The 18,817-nt window shown below is 43.2% G+C and overlaps 1 protein-coding gene across 2 annotated transcripts in view; it reads left to right on the top strand.

Annotated features, from left to right (window-relative positions):
* The window catches only part of RNF128 (ring finger protein 128), a 123,750-nt gene that overhangs the window by 53,492 nt on the left and 51,441 nt on the right, over positions 1 to 18,817 (top strand). Inside the window, exon 1 of one of the 2 annotated variants that reach the window (XM_072818112.1) lies at positions 11,919 to 12,643. The exons of the other annotated variant lie outside the window; for it this stretch is intronic. Within the exon in view, the coding sequence (XP_072674213.1) occupies positions 12,151 to 12,643 (493 nt within the window). The 5' untranslated portion in view covers positions 11,919 to 12,150. Of the gene's footprint in view, positions 1 to 11,918; positions 12,644 to 18,817 lie in introns of those variants that run through there. 2 annotated transcript variants of the gene reach the window in all.

Here is an 18,817-nt window from a genome sequence, read left to right as displayed (position 1 = left end):
AACATGGCAGTAATATGAAGGATGATGTGGAGTGGGGAAAAGAGAAAAAGCAGAGAGATCAATTAGAAATCTATTCACAACAGTCTAAAAGAAAATTAATATCACTTCTCCATTAGCAGACATTTGAGATTGGGTGAAGTTTTCAATTAAACCTTGTATTGCTGACAATCTAGATGAATGCAGGCATAAACACAGAGAGGGCCCACAAAATTTTTCTTGATACAATTCACCCCGATTAGCCTGGGATACTTAATGGAGCGACCATGTTGCATTGATCTTTTTATCTTCCCTGGAAAATATCATAAGACTTTGTAGACACTAAAGGCTCTAAAAAAAAGTTTATTATTCTCTTTAAAAAAATTTTTTTTTTGAGAGTGAGTGAGGGAGAGAGCACAAGCAGGGGGAGGGGCAGAAGGAGAGGGAGAAGAAGGCTCCCTGCTGAGCAGGGAGCCTGATGCAGGTTACAGGGCTCCATCCCAGGACCCTAGGGTCAGGACCTGAGCCGAAGGCAGACATGTAACCAACTGGACCACCCAGGTGCCCCCCAAAATTCATCATTCCAATGAATAAGTTAGAGAGCAGGTGGATTTTCTCTTAAATCACTGAAATTCAGGCAGCCCTGGTGGCTTAGGGGTTTAGCGCCACCTTCAGCCCAGGGTGTGATCCTGGAGACCTGGGATGGAATCCCACCTCAGGCTCCCTACTTGAGCCTGCTTCTCCCTCTGCCTGTGTCTCTTTCTCTCTCTCTCTCTCCCTCTCTCTCTCTCTCTCTCTGTATGTCTTTCATGAATAAATAAATAACATCTTAAAAAATAAATCACTGAAACTCCCAAAGAGAAAATTGTTAATTCCTGCATGCCCAATGATACTTACTGCTTACAATTTTGTATGTCAGCCCAGAGGGTCAAGGTTAGTAAAGATATTTTATTCCTAAATGTATATACTGACTATAGTGATTGGGGGGAAGGGGTGGAATTAGTCTGGCACTTTTTTCCCCAGAAAGATTGCTGTTTCTTTGCTGGTTTACTTCTACCTAACACATCTTGCAGTGACATGGGTAAGAGTCTGTGGAAAAGGGAAAGGGAAGGGCACCCTGTGGTTCAGTAGTTGAGCATCTGCTTTTGGCTCAGGTTGTGATCCTGGGGTCCTGGAATCAAGTCCCACATCAGGCTCCCTGCAGGGAGCCTGCTTCTCCGTCTGCCTATGTGTCTGCCTCTATGTTTCTCATGAATAAATAAATAAAATATTTAAAAAGAAAAAAAAAGGCTCTCTGCTCCTCCGCATTCAACAGACAGCTGCATCTTCTGATGCAGTGCCAGCTGCGTCCCTGAGACACGATGGTGAAGGTTGGAGTGAATGGATTTGGCCGTATTGGGCACCTGGTCACCAGGGCTGCTTTTAACTCTGGCAAAGTGGATATTGTCACCATCAATGACCCCTTCATTGACCTCAACTACATGGTGTACATGTTCCAGTATGATTCTACCCACGGCAAATTCCACGGCACAGTCAAGGCTGAGAACGGGAAACTTGTCATCAACAGGAAGTCCATCTCCATCTTCCAGGAGCGAGATCCCGCCAACATCAAATGGGGCAATGTTGGTACTAAGTATGTTGTGGAATCCACTGGGGTCTTCACCACCATGGAGAAGGCTGGGGCTCACTTGAAGGGCAGGGCCAAGAGGGTCATCATCTGTGCTCCTTCTGCTGATGCCCCCATGTTTGTGATGGGCGTGAACCACGAGAAGTATGACAACTCCCTCAAGATTGTCAGCAATGCCTCCTGTACCACCAACTGCTTGGCTCCTCTGGCCAAAGTCATCCATGACCACTTTGGCATCATGCAGGGCCTCATGACCACTATCCATGCCACCACTGCCACCCAAAAGACCGTGGATGGCCCATCTGGGAAGCTGTGGCGCGACAGCTGAGGGGCTGCCCAGAACATCATCCCTGCTTCCCCTGGCGCTGCCAAGGCTGTGGGCAAGGTCATCCCTGAGCTGAACAGGAAACTCACTGGCATGGCCTTCCGTGTTCAGTTGTGGATCTAACCTGCCGCCTGGAGAAAGCTGCCAAATATGATGACATCAAGAAGGTGGTGAAGCAGGCATCAGAGGGCCCCTCAAGGGCATCCTGGGCTACACTGAGGACCAGGTTGTCTCCTGTGACTTCAACAGAGACACCCACTCTTCCACCTTTGATTCTGGGGCTGGCATTGCCCTCAATGACCACTCAAGCTCATTTCCTGGTATGAAAATGAATTTGGCTATAGCACCCCGGTGGTGGACCTCCTGCCACATGGCCTCCAAGGAGTAGGATCCTCCTGGACCACCAGCCCCAGCAAGAACAAGAGGAAAAGAGAGGCCCTCAGCTGCTGAGGAGTCCCTGCCCCAAATTAATCCCCCAACACTGAGAATCTACTGACCTCCAATTTACATCCCAGACCCCGAGGAAGGAGAGGGGCTTGGGGAGCCCTACCTTGTAATGTACCATCAATAAAGTACACTGTACCCCCAAAAAAAAGAAATAAAGAAAAAGAAAAAAAGAAAAAGAAAAAAAGGTGTGACAGCAGGCATTATAAATACACTTTTTAAATTTTTTACTATTACCTCTGTCTTGGAATTTCGAAATCTGTACTAAAAATGCTTATGAAGGGCATAACTGAAAGCACTCAGAGAAGACAGCCTTATTCTTGAAATGTGTATGAAGTTTTCATCATGCCTTGAATCCAACCAAATTGCAGGTCCGAAAAATCAGCAGGGGGCTCTGCTATAAACACTGTATAGGGCCCAAACATACACTCTCAGTCAGGTCTCTAAAACACCTCACCCATCCCCATCTCAGGAAAATGAAGACGTTTAATGAACTGGTGGGATTATCGAAGGTAAACTTGATGAGCATCTTCTTCAAACAAACAAGAGCTCCAGGCTTTCCATTTCTGCTCTTTTTTTTCCCTCACGAAGAGCAAACATTACTGAGCCACTTCATTGCCTCTGGTGAAAGGCTTTCTGTGGCTCCAGAGTTGACAACATCCAGAATATTAAGCAGTCACTGACTTTGGCGTCTGAACTAGTTTGCTATGAAGAACATGAAGTATACTGATGCTATCTGCCCCCGAAGTTACACAGAGACAACTTAGGAAAAAGTGTGCCTCCCACCCCCACAAACTGGAAGACTGTCAGCTTGGGGAAAAGTGATTTTGTAGATGCCAGAGTGTGCTGTGGTTCAGCAGATCTGGACATTTTTTTCCTCTGCATTTTTCCTAGTGCAAGTCATTGTGCCTCACACTGTGTGATTCAGGATGAAGTCGAAGCAAAGTAGTTTCTCTGGCCACAAAAATACCCTTTTGTTGAAGGCCAGCTTGTCCTTTGCCTGTTTACTGCGACCAATATAACCGTAACACTTATGTAATTCTGGTGTGACAGAACTTAACGACTGTGTGAATTATGAGCAGTAAGCCAGCCAATGTCAGTGGTCTCAAATATGTGATCAGCACCGGGTCAGTCATTGCCAAATACTGGTTTACTACATGTTATTGATCATATTTGAGCCCTGTCCAGCTGTGGCTAATCCTAACGCATATAGTTGGCAGCTGTGAATTTGTGACTTTGCCCCTCAGAATACAAAGCTGCCTTTGCCCAAGCTCAGACCCACTAAAGCTTCTTAAAAGGCAAGCCTTTGCCTCAGTAGGTGATTGTGATAGAATATAAGTAGGGTGTTCTTAAATTGCTTTTCAGAAACCCCAATTCTCCTGGGAATGATCAAATTATGTTTCTATTAAAAATGAATCCCATTCTGTCTATAGGTTTTAAAAAAAACCTCACTGCCCAGTACATTTTTAAGAAGTCCCCTCCTCCCTAATTTAGCTAATGGATCCTATCTTCGTCTGTGAGGCCTACTCCCTTCTGTCATTCATCCTAGGCAGTGGCAAGATCACAGGTACTTCTTGAGGTATACCACCCAATTTGTTAGGCTTTGATCTGAGGGAAACCTTACATGGCTCAAAATATAGCTATATAATTTTATATATAAAATATTTCAGTGCCTGAAATGCATAAAAGAATGTATTATTATCCCTGTTTTATTTTTTAAAGATTTTATTTATCCATGAGAAACACACAGAGAGAGGCAGAGACATAGGCAGAAGGAGAAGCAGGCTCCCTGCAGGGAGCCAGATACAGGATTCGAGGCCAGGACCCAGGGATCATGACCTGCGCCAAAGGCAGACACTCAACCACTTGGCCACCCAGGTGCTCCCTGTTTTATCATTGAGCAAGAAGAAAGAGAAACTTCCTCAGTGTCATATAACCAGTCAATGGCAATATTAAAAATAACAACTGAGGCTAGAATGGGTGAGTTCTGTCAATTGAGTCTACTAAGTAGCAGGAATGGGTTGGAAGTAAACCTCAAATGTATGTTCTTACCTGCAGAGCAAATTCATTAAAAAACATTCTTCTCTCCCATTCCCAAACCCCACCCCCTGAGTAATTGTTTCCCTTTTTTTTTCAATAGCATATATGTGTCTTGTGGTCATAGATTTAATTCTTTTAAAATCTTCGTCTTACTAGAAACCTGAAAAGGAAAGAGAGGGGACTGCCCTAGACCAGATGAGTTTCCCAACTAGGATGTCCTGATACCTGTAGTGGAGGGTAAAAACCACTTGTGTCCGTCATTTCCCCCACTCACCCAGCACTGACCCATTCCTGCTCCCTATATCTTGAGCCCTTCTCCGCCTTTGTTTCTCTTTAGCAATCCGGGATCCCCTCAATCATCTCTCCAAACTCAAGATAGCTAATCTGGTTGCCCAGCAGCAAGCAAGTCGACACAATTGAGCACAAATTTTCTGCATTGTCCTCCATCAGTATAATTCTTACTGCACCAGTTTTAGTGGACGTAAAACATCCTTTCTGCACGTGACACATGTTCAGCCACTCCTCTCCACACACCCATGTATACGAGTGTGCTCAACTGAAGCAGTAGGCATTTTTAAATGATGATGAAGCACCTGACTAAATGTACTTTCATAATCTCTGCTTAGGAATCTGGGGGCTGTGCAGCAGGAGATCACAGCACTCTGGTGAGGGGGTTCTTAGTATATTAAAGTATGTCACTGGATGTGGCTGTAAAAATACCCATCTTTCCACCCTGTAATAACCTCCTTACGATGTATGTGGAGAGGTAGCACAGCAAGCGAAAATGGCATAGAATTTGGAGTCATACTCTCAGTACGACTTCCAGCTCTGCCACATGCTGGCTGTGTGACCTCTGGCAAGATACTTTAACTTTCTGAGCCTCATCTTCCTCATCTGAAAAAAAATGGAATTATAATAATTAGAATTATAATGGGATTGTATAACCTGTTATAAGAATCAGATGATATAATTTAGGCATGTAAAGTGTCACATAGTAGGTTCTCAATAAATATGTTGCCTTCCTACCTCTGCTTTTGAAGGCACTGTTGGATTGAGTGGAAAGTGGTGTAATGAGAACAGTGTAGCTTTGTACTAAGACGTGGGGTCAAATTCCAATTCTGTCATTTAGTTACCATGGGTGACCTCAGCAAGTTACTTAACCTGGGCCTCAGTCACTTCTGTAAGATGTAGCATATAATACTCATCTCAAAAGTAGACAGTACCTGGCCTATAGTAGGTTCTTGCTGGTAGCTATTAATGTTATGGATATGAGAAGACTGCTTCAGATATCGCAGACCCACTGTTGGAAAACCTCTCTCTGAAATTGTCTTTTCTTTGAGTGCATGAAAACTTGGTTTAAAAAAGATCCTGTTTTATAATAGCCATATATCTACCTAAGCTGATGCAGATTTACCTGCACTTGGAAATTATGTTATTTTTAAAGCATGCTGCACCATCATGTTTTGGGTTTTTTGTTTTGTTTGGCTGCTGGCTCTCTCTAGGCCCCCATCAATTTCTTCTTGCTATCCATAGAACAGCTGCCTAGAGCAGAAGTTTGTTGCCATCCCTTCTATATGCATTCTCTACACCTATGTTGTTGAGCTGGATAGCCACAACACTGCTTAGATGCCAGGACACTATTTGTCCATGGCACTTTGCCATTTATCTAATGGTGAGAAGCCAGATGTGATGTCTCATTTCTTGTGGACACATTAAAGGCTGAACACTTATCATCCGTCTTTGTACCTCTGCAGAAACTCAGTGTGATCAGAAACTTAATCAGCCACAGTGGTGTCCTGCTGTTGCTTTTGCAGGATGCTGCTCTGCTTATTAGTTCATTACTAGATAGTGTACCGCTTAGGGCAGCTTTCATTTCAAGTACTGCTGAGACAAATTTTTGGCAGGGTTAGCCTCTGTGGTAGGATTTGAGGAATTCCAAAAGGCTCCTGGCCCAAGTGTGTCTCCCTCACCGGTTACAGTGCCTGAAATGCATAAAAGAAATATTTCACTTGAACTTCCTTTGGTATAAGGCGATGTTAAAATGTGAATGCCACTCTCCAGAGGGAAGATACTAAGTCATTATTAGCTATGAATACTTAGAGTCAGAACCCCATTGGAATCCTGATTCTGTTACTAGTTACGTGACCTTAGGCAGGTTGCGAATTCTCTGAGACAGTTTCCTCTTCTGAAAATGGGGATGCTAATGGATAATTGTGAGAATTCAATTAGATGATGCATGTACAGTACAGAGTAAATGCTCAATGAACAGTAGCTGTTATTAGCCTTAGGGACAATAGGGCCCCCAAGGGAATACATCTAGCGCCAGTACATTTGGTTTGAGGGTATAAGGAATATATATAGGAATAAGGTGAGGTCTGGTACAGGGAAACTGGTCAAAGCAAAGGTCCTGGTGGGGTAGCAGTACGGCCACGAGTAGCATAGGGACCTGGGCTTCCAAGAGCTGGGTGCGAGGAAGGGGAAGGAATGAAGCAAAATCAAACTGCATTTACACCAACTTTCCAACAAGAAAAGTATAGTACTGGGGCACCAGGGTGGCATAGTCAGCTAAGTGTCTGCCTTCGGCTGGGGTGGTGATTTCTGTGGGTCCTGAGATGGAGCCCTGCATCGAGCTGCCTGCTCAGTGGGGAATAGGGGGGGGGTCTGCTTTTCTCTCTCTCTCTCCCTCTGCCCCACCCCACTGCTATCTCAAATAAATACATATTTATTATATAATTACATATATTATATAGTTATAATATATGTAATATATAACATATATATATAATTTTTAAAAATTTAAAAAGTGTAGTACCTCTCAGGATGCAGTGCCCCTTGAGGTGCTTAACTCTGACACTGGGAGTGTTCAAGCAGAGGTAGTAGTGCTGGCTACCAACCAGGAATACTCTAGTCTGCCCCAGGGCTTCTCAAACTTATGTGCGTATACAGATCACCTGGGGATCTTGTTAAGATGTGGGTTCTGACTCAGCAAGACTGGGGCAAGACCCGAGATTCTTCATTTCTCACAAGCTTCCTACAGATGCTGCTAATGCTCCTGATCCACGGACCTCATTCTTCGTAGCAAGGCTCTGTTGCAGTTTGAAAAGAAATCACAGCAAGACAGAGCGATATGATTGGAGAAAGCCATGGAGTTACTCAGACAAGTCCCCACAAAGGGGAAGGACTTTGATGCAGTCATGATGTGCAGTCTGGTTCCTAGCTTTGTAGGATTTGAAATTTGATTGGTAGTATAACCAGAGACTGGGCTCCTGGGGACTGACTCACACTTCGCCGAATTCACAAGAGACCAATACATACGCCAGAATGCCAACTGATTAATTTATAATGAGAAGCATAACTTCCAAGTGGACCAGATACTAGTGTTTACTGATCAGTGCATTATCTCCCTGTAGGCATATTTACAGGAGGCACTAAATGATAATAAGGTTGCTTGGTGAGAACAGACTCATAGCAAGGGGAGTTCATAGGATGATTTTAATGGTTTATATCTTTAAGCCATGATCGTCTGATACCTCCATCTCCACAACTGAGTTAGACCTCCAGAATAGTGCTGTGGAGGTTAGCTTCCTCACTAGGCTCTCTTCCTCCTGTCTTGTCCTCATACAATCCAGATCCTGTTTTTAAAAAAAATATTTATTTATTTATTTATTTATTCATTCATTCATTCATTCATTCATTCATTCGAGACCTAGAGAGAGAGAGAGGCAGAGACACTGACAGAGGTAGAAGCAGGCTCCAAGCAGGGAGTCCAGCGCTGGACTCTATCCTGGGGCCCCCAGGATCACACCCTGGGCTGAAGGCAGCGCTAAACCATTGAGCCATCCAGGCTGCCCCAGATCCTCTGTTTAAGCCTAGGTCTGACAATAATCATTTATTTGCTCCACTGACTTCCATACAAATTCACAATTTAAAACCCATCATTATGAAACGCTTAAAATACAGAGACAAGTTAAAAAAAATAGTACAGTGAGCATCTGTTAGAACCACCATCTAATTTCAACAATTATCATTTTGCCATATTTACTTTATGTGTGTGTGCATGTATGCACAAATGTACAGTGTCCATGCTCTTTAGCACAATTTTCTAAATACCTCCTGCTCTGCCACAACCTACTTGACCGGCTTCACTCCCGCTGGCTCTCCCTTTGCAACTTGCATCCCAAGCCATACTTCACTGATTAATTTTAGTTCCCTGAATGCTCCTGGTGTTTTCATGTAATAGACCATTGCCTATGCCTGCATATCCTTACTCTCTTTGCTTGATTAGCTCTATTTGTTCTTAAAGACTCAGCCACACCCATGTTGCCATAGCACCCCATGTTTTTCTCAGTCATAACATTTATTAAACTGTACTGCTATTGCCTGTTTACCTCTCTGACTTTCCTACTAAACTGCACACTCATTGAGGGCAGGGACTTTTCTTTTTGGCCTCTGTATACCTACACCTCTCCAATGGCTTGCACTTGGTGTTCAGTAATCAGAAAATCTGACTGCGCACATAGTTATGGCATAGGCACCTCAAAATCCACATGTCTGTCTACACTGAGCTCATCTCTCTGTCTCTCCCTTCTACACATTTAAAACCCTCCTCCTGATTAAATGCCATCCAGTCTTTCAAGCCAAAAACATCAGGACAATTCCTCTTCCCTCTTCTTTCATCCTCTAAAATACATTTCCTTCTGTCCACTTCTCTTCATTTCCTGGGGTCTGAGCTGGGCTACCTTCATCTCTCACCTGGAGCACTGCCAAAAAATCTCTCTGTGCTCCCTGCTTCTAGGCTTGTCCCCTCCAATCTATTATCCACAGAGAAGCCGTAATGATCTCTCAAATACAGATCTGATTATATTACTCCATGGGTAAACCCTGATTGTATTACTCCTTGCTTTTGGATAAAGTCCAAACTCCCTAGCTTTCACAAAAGGACTCTCAAGAACTGACCTCTGTGTACCTGTAGAACTTTGTGTCTTGTACTTGTACTCTGGGTTCCAACCATTTTGTGTTTATAGAGCCTGTAGTACTTGCTGTCTCCCAAGTACTTGCTGGTCAGTTTCATGCCTCAGTGCATTCCCTTGTATTGTTCTCAGTCTAGGAAGGTGAATGCTCTCAAACTCAGCACAAGTGTAACCTCCTCTGGGCAGCTTTCCCCTACTTTCCAGTCTGGGTTAGGTTCCTCTTTTTGTTACCCATTACTGCCCTGTGCACACCTCTGTCATGGCATTTACACTATATACATATAGCACTTTAAACCACAATTACCAGTTTGCTTGTCTCATCAAAGCTAACTTAAGAATTTTTTGACAGCAGAGTTAATGACTTCTTTGATTTTTTTTTGCCCCAATGCTTAGCCCATGGCTGGCATACAGTTGATGGAAGATTGGATACTAACAAATAGCTCTCTGAACTTAATTTTTGTAGATGCCTTATAACAGATCTCTGTAATTTTATTTATTTATTTATTTATTTATTTATTTATTTATTTATTTTTATTTTTTTAAAGATTTTATTCATTTATTCATGAGATATACAGACAGAGGCAGAGACACAGGCAGAGGGAGAAGCAGGCTCCATGCAGGGAGCCTGACGTGGGACTCGATCTTGGGTCTCCAGGATCATGCCCTGGGCCAAAGGCGGCACTAAACCGCTGAGTCACCGGGGCTGCCCCATCTCTGTAATTTTAAATACAGCGTTTCTTTAAAGTACAATATAGGGACACCTGGGTGGCTCAGTGGTTGAGTGTCTGTATGCCTTTGGCTCAGGGCATGATCCCGGTAGAGCCCACTTCTCCTTCTGTCTGTGCTTCTGCCTCCCTCTCTATGTCTCTCAGGAATAAATAAATAAAATCTTAAAAAATAAATATAGTTTATTGCCCTGTAGGCAATATTTATTGAATTTTGAGTGTTCTTTGCCAAGAAATTCAGACAATTTCTGGGATTGTACCATTTGCTAGAGATGATTCATCCTACCTTTTCTTTTTCCTTAGGTAATTTCTATCCTAGAGATTAACATCATCAGTAGCTGGGGGTGCCATGCTATTGGCCTCGCACACCAGGCTTGACCTCTAACATAATGTCTTTTTCAGTATATAGGGTTCATGTTTCACAAAGTTGCCCATTTATTTGGATTCTAGGGGCTGTTCAGTTATGGTGCTAATTTTCCTCTAGGTTTCTCTCAAGCCATAAGAGTATCAAGTGAAGAACTATCCCATGCTTAATCCTTCGGAATAAGATTGATTAAGTAAATGTTGGGCCAGGGACTGCAAGGAGTGACTGATCAAGAATTAAACAAATGCTGGGTTGGATAAAGTGAATTACATCTCTCTGAACTGGAAAAGTGGCTAAAACATCCTGAACATCATTTTCTCTGGTTATTATCTCAAAGCAACAATTTTAAGATTATTCACAAGGTATGGGGTCCTTGACCCTGTTTAATAATAACGGTACTTAACAGATATATTTTTTACACCCTGCTAAGTACTGTTCTAAGTGCTTTATATGCATGAAGTCATTTAATCCTCTGAACAACTTTATGAGGAAGGTAATCTTATTATCCCCATTTTACAGATGATGAGGGAACTGAGGCACAGAGCAAGGTCAAAAGTTATTCATCACCATCATACAACAGGTGTATTAATTCAGTTTAATCCAATGCATATTCTTGGAGCACCCTATTAAATGTGATAACTGACAAGGTAGATACAACTTGTACGCTTAAGGTAAGGAGGAATCATAATGCCAGAGTGCCGTGAGTGAATCACTAAGGTGAGTCCGGCTTCTTTCAATTGGTGGGAAATGGGGAAAGATTGTTTAGTTTAGGTCAGGAATGGTGCAGATGTATAGATTTGGGTAAACCTGGTTCCTAGCAGATGAAGAAATGAGGCTTAGCTTTGAGGTGGATGGAAACGGTAATTCTGTTCTGAGGGTTAGATCACGTTCAGAAGGGGCTTCTGATGCAGTCTATTCAGCATGAGGTAAGCGTTAAGAAAATACCCAGGTATGACGCTTGTCTGGAGTTGGAAAGGAGAAAGGTTAAAAAAAAAAATAACCACGCGCTTTTTCTGTCCTTCCCCCTATAGAGAATCAATAAACAGCTTGCTCCCAGGACCACCCACCTTCCCCAAATTCCCCCGGCCTCCAACTCCGATCCCTCAATCCCTCGCATCTGTGCCTTTTAGAAGTACTTTCACATTCTGGCACCTTAAGGCTGAAACGGCCTCTAGGCAAAGGTTCGGAAGGAAAACCCCCTTCTTGCAATCCAAAACGGACCCGGATCCTACCGGAGGGCTTGTTATGGTCGCAGATTCTCTAGTCCCTGGCCTGTCCATTTTGCACAACACAACGCAAAACACACCTGGCCGCCGGCCTCAGAGCCTACTCTGACGCCTGCCCATCACGTTACCCTTTTAAGAGGCGGATCCCGCAGTGTCCTTTCCTCCCTCCCAGCCACCTCTACCCCCAGTCGTCTGGGCGGAGCTTCTCGCTAAAGCCCCAGAGCTCGACGCGGCCGTAGCAGTAGCGGGGAGGACCGGAGCTGCGAAGAGCTGCATCTGCCGCAACCGCTTGGGTCGACGCTACGTGCCGCGCGGCTCCCACCTCGCTCCCGCGCACGCCAGTCGCTCCCGGCTCCCTCCCCACCTGGCGCGCACCTGGGCCGGGGCCGGGGTCCTGCCGAGAGTGGGAGGGCGCGTGCCAGGGGCCCTCGGGAACCGCAGAGCGCGCGCGCCATGGGGCCGCCGCCCGGGGCCGGGGTCTTGTGCCGCCGTGGCTGCGCCTTTTCCCGACTGTTGGCGTGGTGCTTCCTGCTAGCTCTGAGCCCCCACGCCCCCGGCTCCCGGGGAGCCGAGGCAGTGTGGACCGCCTACCTCAACGTGTCCTGGCGGGATCCGCACACTGGAGTGAACCGCACGGTGTGGGAGCTGAGCGAGGAGGGCGTGTACGGCCAGGATTCGCCACTCGAGCCTGTGGCCGGGGTCCTGGTGCCGCCCGACGGGCCGGGTGCGCTCAACGCCTGTAACCCTCACACGAATTTCACGGTGCCCACGGTCCCGGGGGACTGGGGGAGAACCGTGCAGGTCTCTTGGTTGGCCCTCATCCAGCGCGGCGGGGGCTGCACCTTCGCAGACAAGATCCATCTGGCTTACGAGAGAGGGGCGTCTGGAGCCGTCATCTTTAACTTCCCGGGGACCCGCAATGAGGTCATCCCCATGTCTCACCCGGGTGAGTGCCGCTACTACCAGGCGCCCCATCAAACCCCTGCCAAGGCCAGTTTTTGTTGTGTGTGTGGGGGGGTCCTATTTTCCTCAGTGCTGTCTCCCCCACTCCCACCCCATCTCCTCGCTCCGACGTAAAACGAGTGCCCTTTCTGCCCCCAGCAAAGGAGGCAGGGTCCTCTCCTTCCCGAGATTTCACCCTGCGTGGGGGGTTGGGCGAGAAAATCCTCCAGAATTTGCCTGTCTGGTGGAAAAGGGTAAGACAAACGGAGTGCGGAGGCTGGCGACTCGAGGACTGTTTGGGCTCTTTGCGTCGCCTTTTCCCGGCGTCCCACGAGGGTGCCTTGCCCGGGCCGCTTTGGCGGGGGGCACTAGCTTTGAGACCCTGACTGGAGGGAAGACGGCCTGGAAATCCCTTCCTCACTGTTCCTGTTTAACAACCTCAGGCCCAGAACAGATTTTTCCCTCCTCTCTCCGTTTTTCTCTCCCTGGCTCCTAGTTTCAGGTACGAGATTGTGTTACTGTGCCCTGTTAACCTCATTGCACTTTGGGAAGAAACTTTTCTCGACTTCAGGGGCTCCTCTCTGCCCCCAGGGGTCTCGGGTGCCAACTGATTGTCGGGATCAGTGCTTTCCTTGGCCTTTGAAAGATCCGATTTAGGTTAAGGAGTGGCAAAACAGGTGATTAATGTTACTGAAAAAAAAATTAAAAAGAAGAGCTTTGTGCCTGCTGAGAGCAGAGGCCTCGACTTTGGGGGAAAAAGTAGTGCCAGGCAGGTCTTCAATTTGTGGAGGTGTTGTGGGTTACCGTTTATCCCCCTATTCAGTGATTCTTCCAGAAACCTTCTCCTTATTTGTGATTAAGTAGTCTTAGCATGTGTATGATCCTAAGCCCCAAAGGACAAAGAAAAAAAAAAACTGGAAAGGGAAGAGACACATAATAGTATATCATAATTGTTGAGAGCTAGGGCCCAAGTCAGACCTTGTTTAAATTCTGGCACCCTTGCTAACTAGTCCTGTGACCTTGGGCAACTTACTTGAAGTTTTTATGTCTGTGTTCCCTATCAATCAAAAGGGAAAGAATTAAGAATTACTCCCACAGGTTTGACTTGAGAATGAAATGAAATAATGACTGTGAAGAGTTTTAACACATCATCCTTCTCAGTAAAGGCTAGCTGATAGGATTAGCTTTTTAGGGAGTCACTGGAGAAATGAATCTGCTTATTTAAGTGCTAGAGGTTTTGTGTTTTTCTTAAATCCCTGGGTTTGGCTCTGCCTAGAGAGAGCATTGAGAGGCTGGGTGGAATAATGGAAAGAGGACTGAACTCAGATCTCCTGAGTTCCTTTAGGGCCTTCTTTTCCTCCAGCAGCTTTGTGACCTTGTACAAATTACTCACTGGCCAGATGATAGTAGAGAGGTAGGAGGTGGAAGCCAAATTGGCAGAGTGTGCAGAGGCAAAAGTGAACTAGATGAACCCTTAAGATCCCATCCAGTTCTAAAATGCTGTGATTCTTAGATCTTACTGTAGATTAAAAGAGCAGCTGTATCTCTCTTGGTTGGTAGTTCATTGGTTAGAATAAAATTACTTTTTAAAGTCTATTAAAAATGAAGAAGAAGGATTTGGTACATTTTGAAGTACTTGCATTTCAGTTGGCTACCTAAATGCGAAGGTTTGACTTGGTCTTCTCCAAATGAGATTCATTTGCATGAATGATTGGGAATTGATAAGACAGTTCCTATTTAGAGCGCTTTCATCCTATTTTCATCCTGTTAAGGATATAGGCTTGTATTTGTCGAATCATTTTAAGGGACAATAAAATTAATTTTGTTGAGCTCCCACTAAGTGCCAGGCACACTACATACATCTTGTATGTTATTCGGAGACCATATGGTGCACTAGGAAAAGTACAGGCATTGTAGTCAAGACTGGGTATCAGATTCTGGTTTTACTACACAATAGCTTTGTGACCTTGGTCAGGTTCTTTAACTTTACTGAGTCTCAGTGTCTGTATCTGTAGGATGGAGATACTTGCATTGCTATGATTCTTAAGGATAATATATCTAAACCACCTAACATGATAATTACACTCAATTAAAGTTAGCTATTATACTGAGTTAATGCTAATAAGACGCAAAAACATACAAATATAAATGTTTATGCAGCTGTCAGTTTGAATCTAATTATGGCTGTTTTGTTTCAGGATACTATAGAGAAATAAAACCCTAAATATTGATTACTCAATTACACTTAGAAAAGTATTTTGAGACTTTAAGATTTTTATTACTGACACGATAATTATAGCAAACTTTACCATTAGGGTAACTAGCCATCCAAAAACTGGCTAGTTACTTGAAGTATAGACTCACATTTTTTTCTGTCAACTCCTAGAGAAACTTCTTTTCAACACAGGGAAAAAAATCACTTTGCATTTCATGCACGTGTGTTGTTGGACATTTGTTCCCAAAGTTCTGTGGTGTTTTTTTTTTTTTTTCCTTTGCTCATTCCTGAGAGTAAGCCTAGGGTTCACTGTAATCTCTGGTCAGAAACAACCAGTTTCTGGGATCTTCCTGGCAAAGAGGTGGGATTGAGGTTTAAGTGTTGATTAACTCAGTATGTGTTGTCTTAAATTGTACAAGGGCCACCCGGTGTCAGAAAACTATTGCTGTCGTCTTGTTTATGAAATCTCTCTTGACCCACTCTCACCGGAGCCTGTGCTTGAATTGTTTGTCCTTTGAGTTTCTGCTGAACATCCATACTCTCACCTCTCACAGGCCTGGAAACATGAAGACCCATTTCTTTCAAGTAACAGAACTAACTGCTCTTTAAAGTGGAGTTTCTCTCCAGTAAATAAAAGTTTTAAAGCAACTGTTCTAAGCTCCTGTTTAGGATGGGCATAATGATAGCCTTGCCTCATAAGGTTGCTGGGATTAAATGAGATAATGCAAATACAGAGTTTAACACAGTGCCTGGCATATTAGGAAACTACTAAAATATTTTTATCACAATTAAGATAGTTAAATAAATGTATTTTAGAAAACAAAAATGGAATCTGATGTTGGTAGTACATAATTTGAAGATGAATAGCCTAGAATACTTCAAAGTCCACATTACCTAAAATCCTAACTCTAACACTTTAGGAATAGGGTGAGTAGATTGAATTCTTTACAAGAAAATGATCTTTGGGCCCACCTGTGTTTGTCATTCTTTTCTCAAATAACTTTTTCCTCAACTACCAATCTTCTCCTTCACAAAAGGACTTTTGAGATAATATTTTAAAAGAGATTTCATTGTTTTTTTAATATTTTATTTATTTATTCATAAGAGACACAGAGAGAGAGAGAGAGAGGCAGAGACACAGGCAGAGGGAGAAGCAGGTTCCATGCAAGGAGCCCGATGTGGGACTCAATCCTGGGTCTCCAGGATCACACCCCAGGCTGCAGGCAGCGCTAAACTGCTGCACCACCGGGGCTGCCCTGAGATAATATTTTATACTGATTTATCACTACCCGATCCCTTGCCAACCACTTGACATTTAATTTTTATTCTGCTTTTTTTCTAGGATGTTGACTTTGAAAAGAACTTTTTTATTTTTTATTTATTTATTTTTTTAGAACTTTTTTTAATAGAGAGGTTCAAAAGAGGATGAGAAGAGACTGGGTGGTGATGATTTACCAGTGTAAAATACCGATTCAAAATCAATTTCTTGGTATTTCTGCAGTACTCTTTTAACACTGTTGACCACTCCTGTGAAATTCTCCCAAGCACTCTTGGCTTCTCTTCTTTATTGTTTCATTTCTGTTATTTTATTGATTCATTTATCTAACACCTCTTCTTCCTTGCAGCCCCACCTCGATAAATAACTGCCACATCCTGGGGGCGGGGGGCTCAGCAGTTTAGCACTGCCTTCAGCCCAGGGCGTGATCCTGGAGACCGTGGATCGAGTCCCACATCGATCTGCATGGAACCTGCTTCTCCCTCTGCCTGTGTCTCTCATGAATAAATAAATAAAATCTTTTAAAAAAATTAAAAAAATAACTGCCACATCCAGATGATTCTATCACTTTAAATCTTCTCGCATAATGTCCCCTTGTCCCTTTCAACTGTTATTACCCTGCTTTTAGTTCCTATAGCTTCTCAAAGGAACAAATGCTTAGGCTTCTAATTGGTCTCCACCTCCAGTCATTTCTTCCTTCCAGTATGTCTTCCACATTGCCACTGGAACACAGCTCTTGATCACATCTATGCCATTGCTCAAAAGGCCATTACTTACAAATTTTAGACTGTGTTTCCCAGCATGGCATATAAGATTCTTAATCTAGTCCCGATATACTTTCAAAGCTTTATATATCTATTCTCTCATGTTGATCCCTAGATGCCCTCTGTCCTTTCCCATTATCATTACTTTGTTTGTACTTCTGCTTTTGCCTCCATACCCTTTTCTTCCTAGCTCTGCTGGCCAAAAACTTACCCATCCTTCAAAATCCAACACAGATGCCTCCTCATCTTTGAAGCCTTTCTCAATTCCTTCTTTCCTCTTCCCACCACACCCCCACATCCCCACACCAAAACCAAAATAATCCTTTTGTTTTTCTCCCATGGCACTCCCATGTCTTATAGTACTTTTTGCATTTTGCTAGTAGTTATATGTTTATGTCTTACCTCCCTACTGGATTGTTATCCTTTTAATATTTTATTAATCTTCATATTACTCATGGGAATCTTTATACTGTATGTGCTCTGAAAATACTTGTTGAGTTGCTCTAAGTACCAAAGAATGAAAAAAAACAAGGATGCCAGAGGGTCATAAGATTCACTAGGAAATTATCTAGTGGGGAGTTCAATTCATTGAGCATTTATCAAGGTTCTATTGTATGCATATTGTGGTTTTTGCCTGAATATATGAAATAATTAAGGTAAAGTAGGAAGAATAAGAGTGTACAAATGCTTCCAGGTTGCAGGCTCCCTATGTTTTTATGGTGATCACCATCATAGCCCAGTTTATGGGTTTTAAATGATGAAATGACCTAGGTAACAAAGAGATAGTGAGAATGAGTATTTACATTGAACTTTCCCTGTGTTTTTGTTTTTGTTTTAAAAACTTGGTTTACACCAGCATTCAATTTATGTCTTCAATTAAAATGCTTCCATTGAACATGTTGGTGATATGTGGAATTCCATTACTTAAAAACCTTTAAAAAAAAACTGAAAAGGAAATATAGCTCGATCAGCAAATTGTTTTTCTAAGCACATAAAGAACTCCATGCCCCGCTTAGTCCCTGGAAGATATGTTATCTCCTACAGAATGTCATATTTAATCTCTGTTCTCAGGCTTAAATGGAGTAAACAGAGGAGAGTATCAAAGACATTTTCTGTGTTATTTCTGATTATAAAATTAATCCTACTTCTTGCAGAAAACTTGGAAAATACAGAAAAGTATAAAAATAAAAATAAAAGCTATGCATAATTATACAATACCATTATTCCTTCTTGTCTCTTTTTTCATGTATAGACAGGGTTTTGTATCCTACTTTTTTTTTTTTTTTTTTTTTTTTTTTTTTTAAATTTATTTATTTATTTATTTATGATAGTCACAGAGAGAGAGAGAGAGGCAGAGACACAGGCAGAGGGAGAAGCAGGCTCCATGCACCGGGAGCCCGATGTGGGATTCGATCCTGGGTCTCCAGGATCGCGCCCTGGGCCAAAGGCAGGCGCCAAACCGCTGCGCCACCCAGGGATCCCTGTATCCTACTTTTATAACGGTTGTTTTTATGGGTATCAACGTAGCATTAAGAAAATAAAATTTAAAGGAAAATGTAAAAATCCATAGATATAACCATGTTACCATTTTAGGGTGTTTTTGTTGTCATTTTCTTCTTTTGCTCTGCATATATATTTAAAGAATTAGAATTATATACTGGATGTAAGGTTTTGTATCCAGCTTGTTATTGCAAGCATTTCCCCATGTAATTAAAGATAGAGGATTTCCCTATAAGTTAAAGGAGGTGGTTTTTGACTGGGGGATAGAGATCAAGCTTCTCTTTCATTAACCAGCAGAAAGGAAGTGCAGAAATGGTGACAGGGAGAGATATGAAATGGAACATTTCTTTTGTTTCAAAGATTTTATTTATTTATTCATGAGACACACACACACAGAAACAGAGACAGAGACAGAGGCAGACA

This window comes from Canis lupus, chromosome X (assembly GCF_048164855.1).
Source record: "Canis lupus baileyi chromosome X, mCanLup2.hap1, whole genome shotgun sequence".
Lineage (NCBI taxonomy): Eukaryota > Metazoa > Chordata > Mammalia > Carnivora > Canidae > Canis > Canis lupus.
The sequence above is the reverse complement of the archived record's forward strand: the minus strand, read 5'-3'. Positions and strand labels throughout refer to the sequence as shown.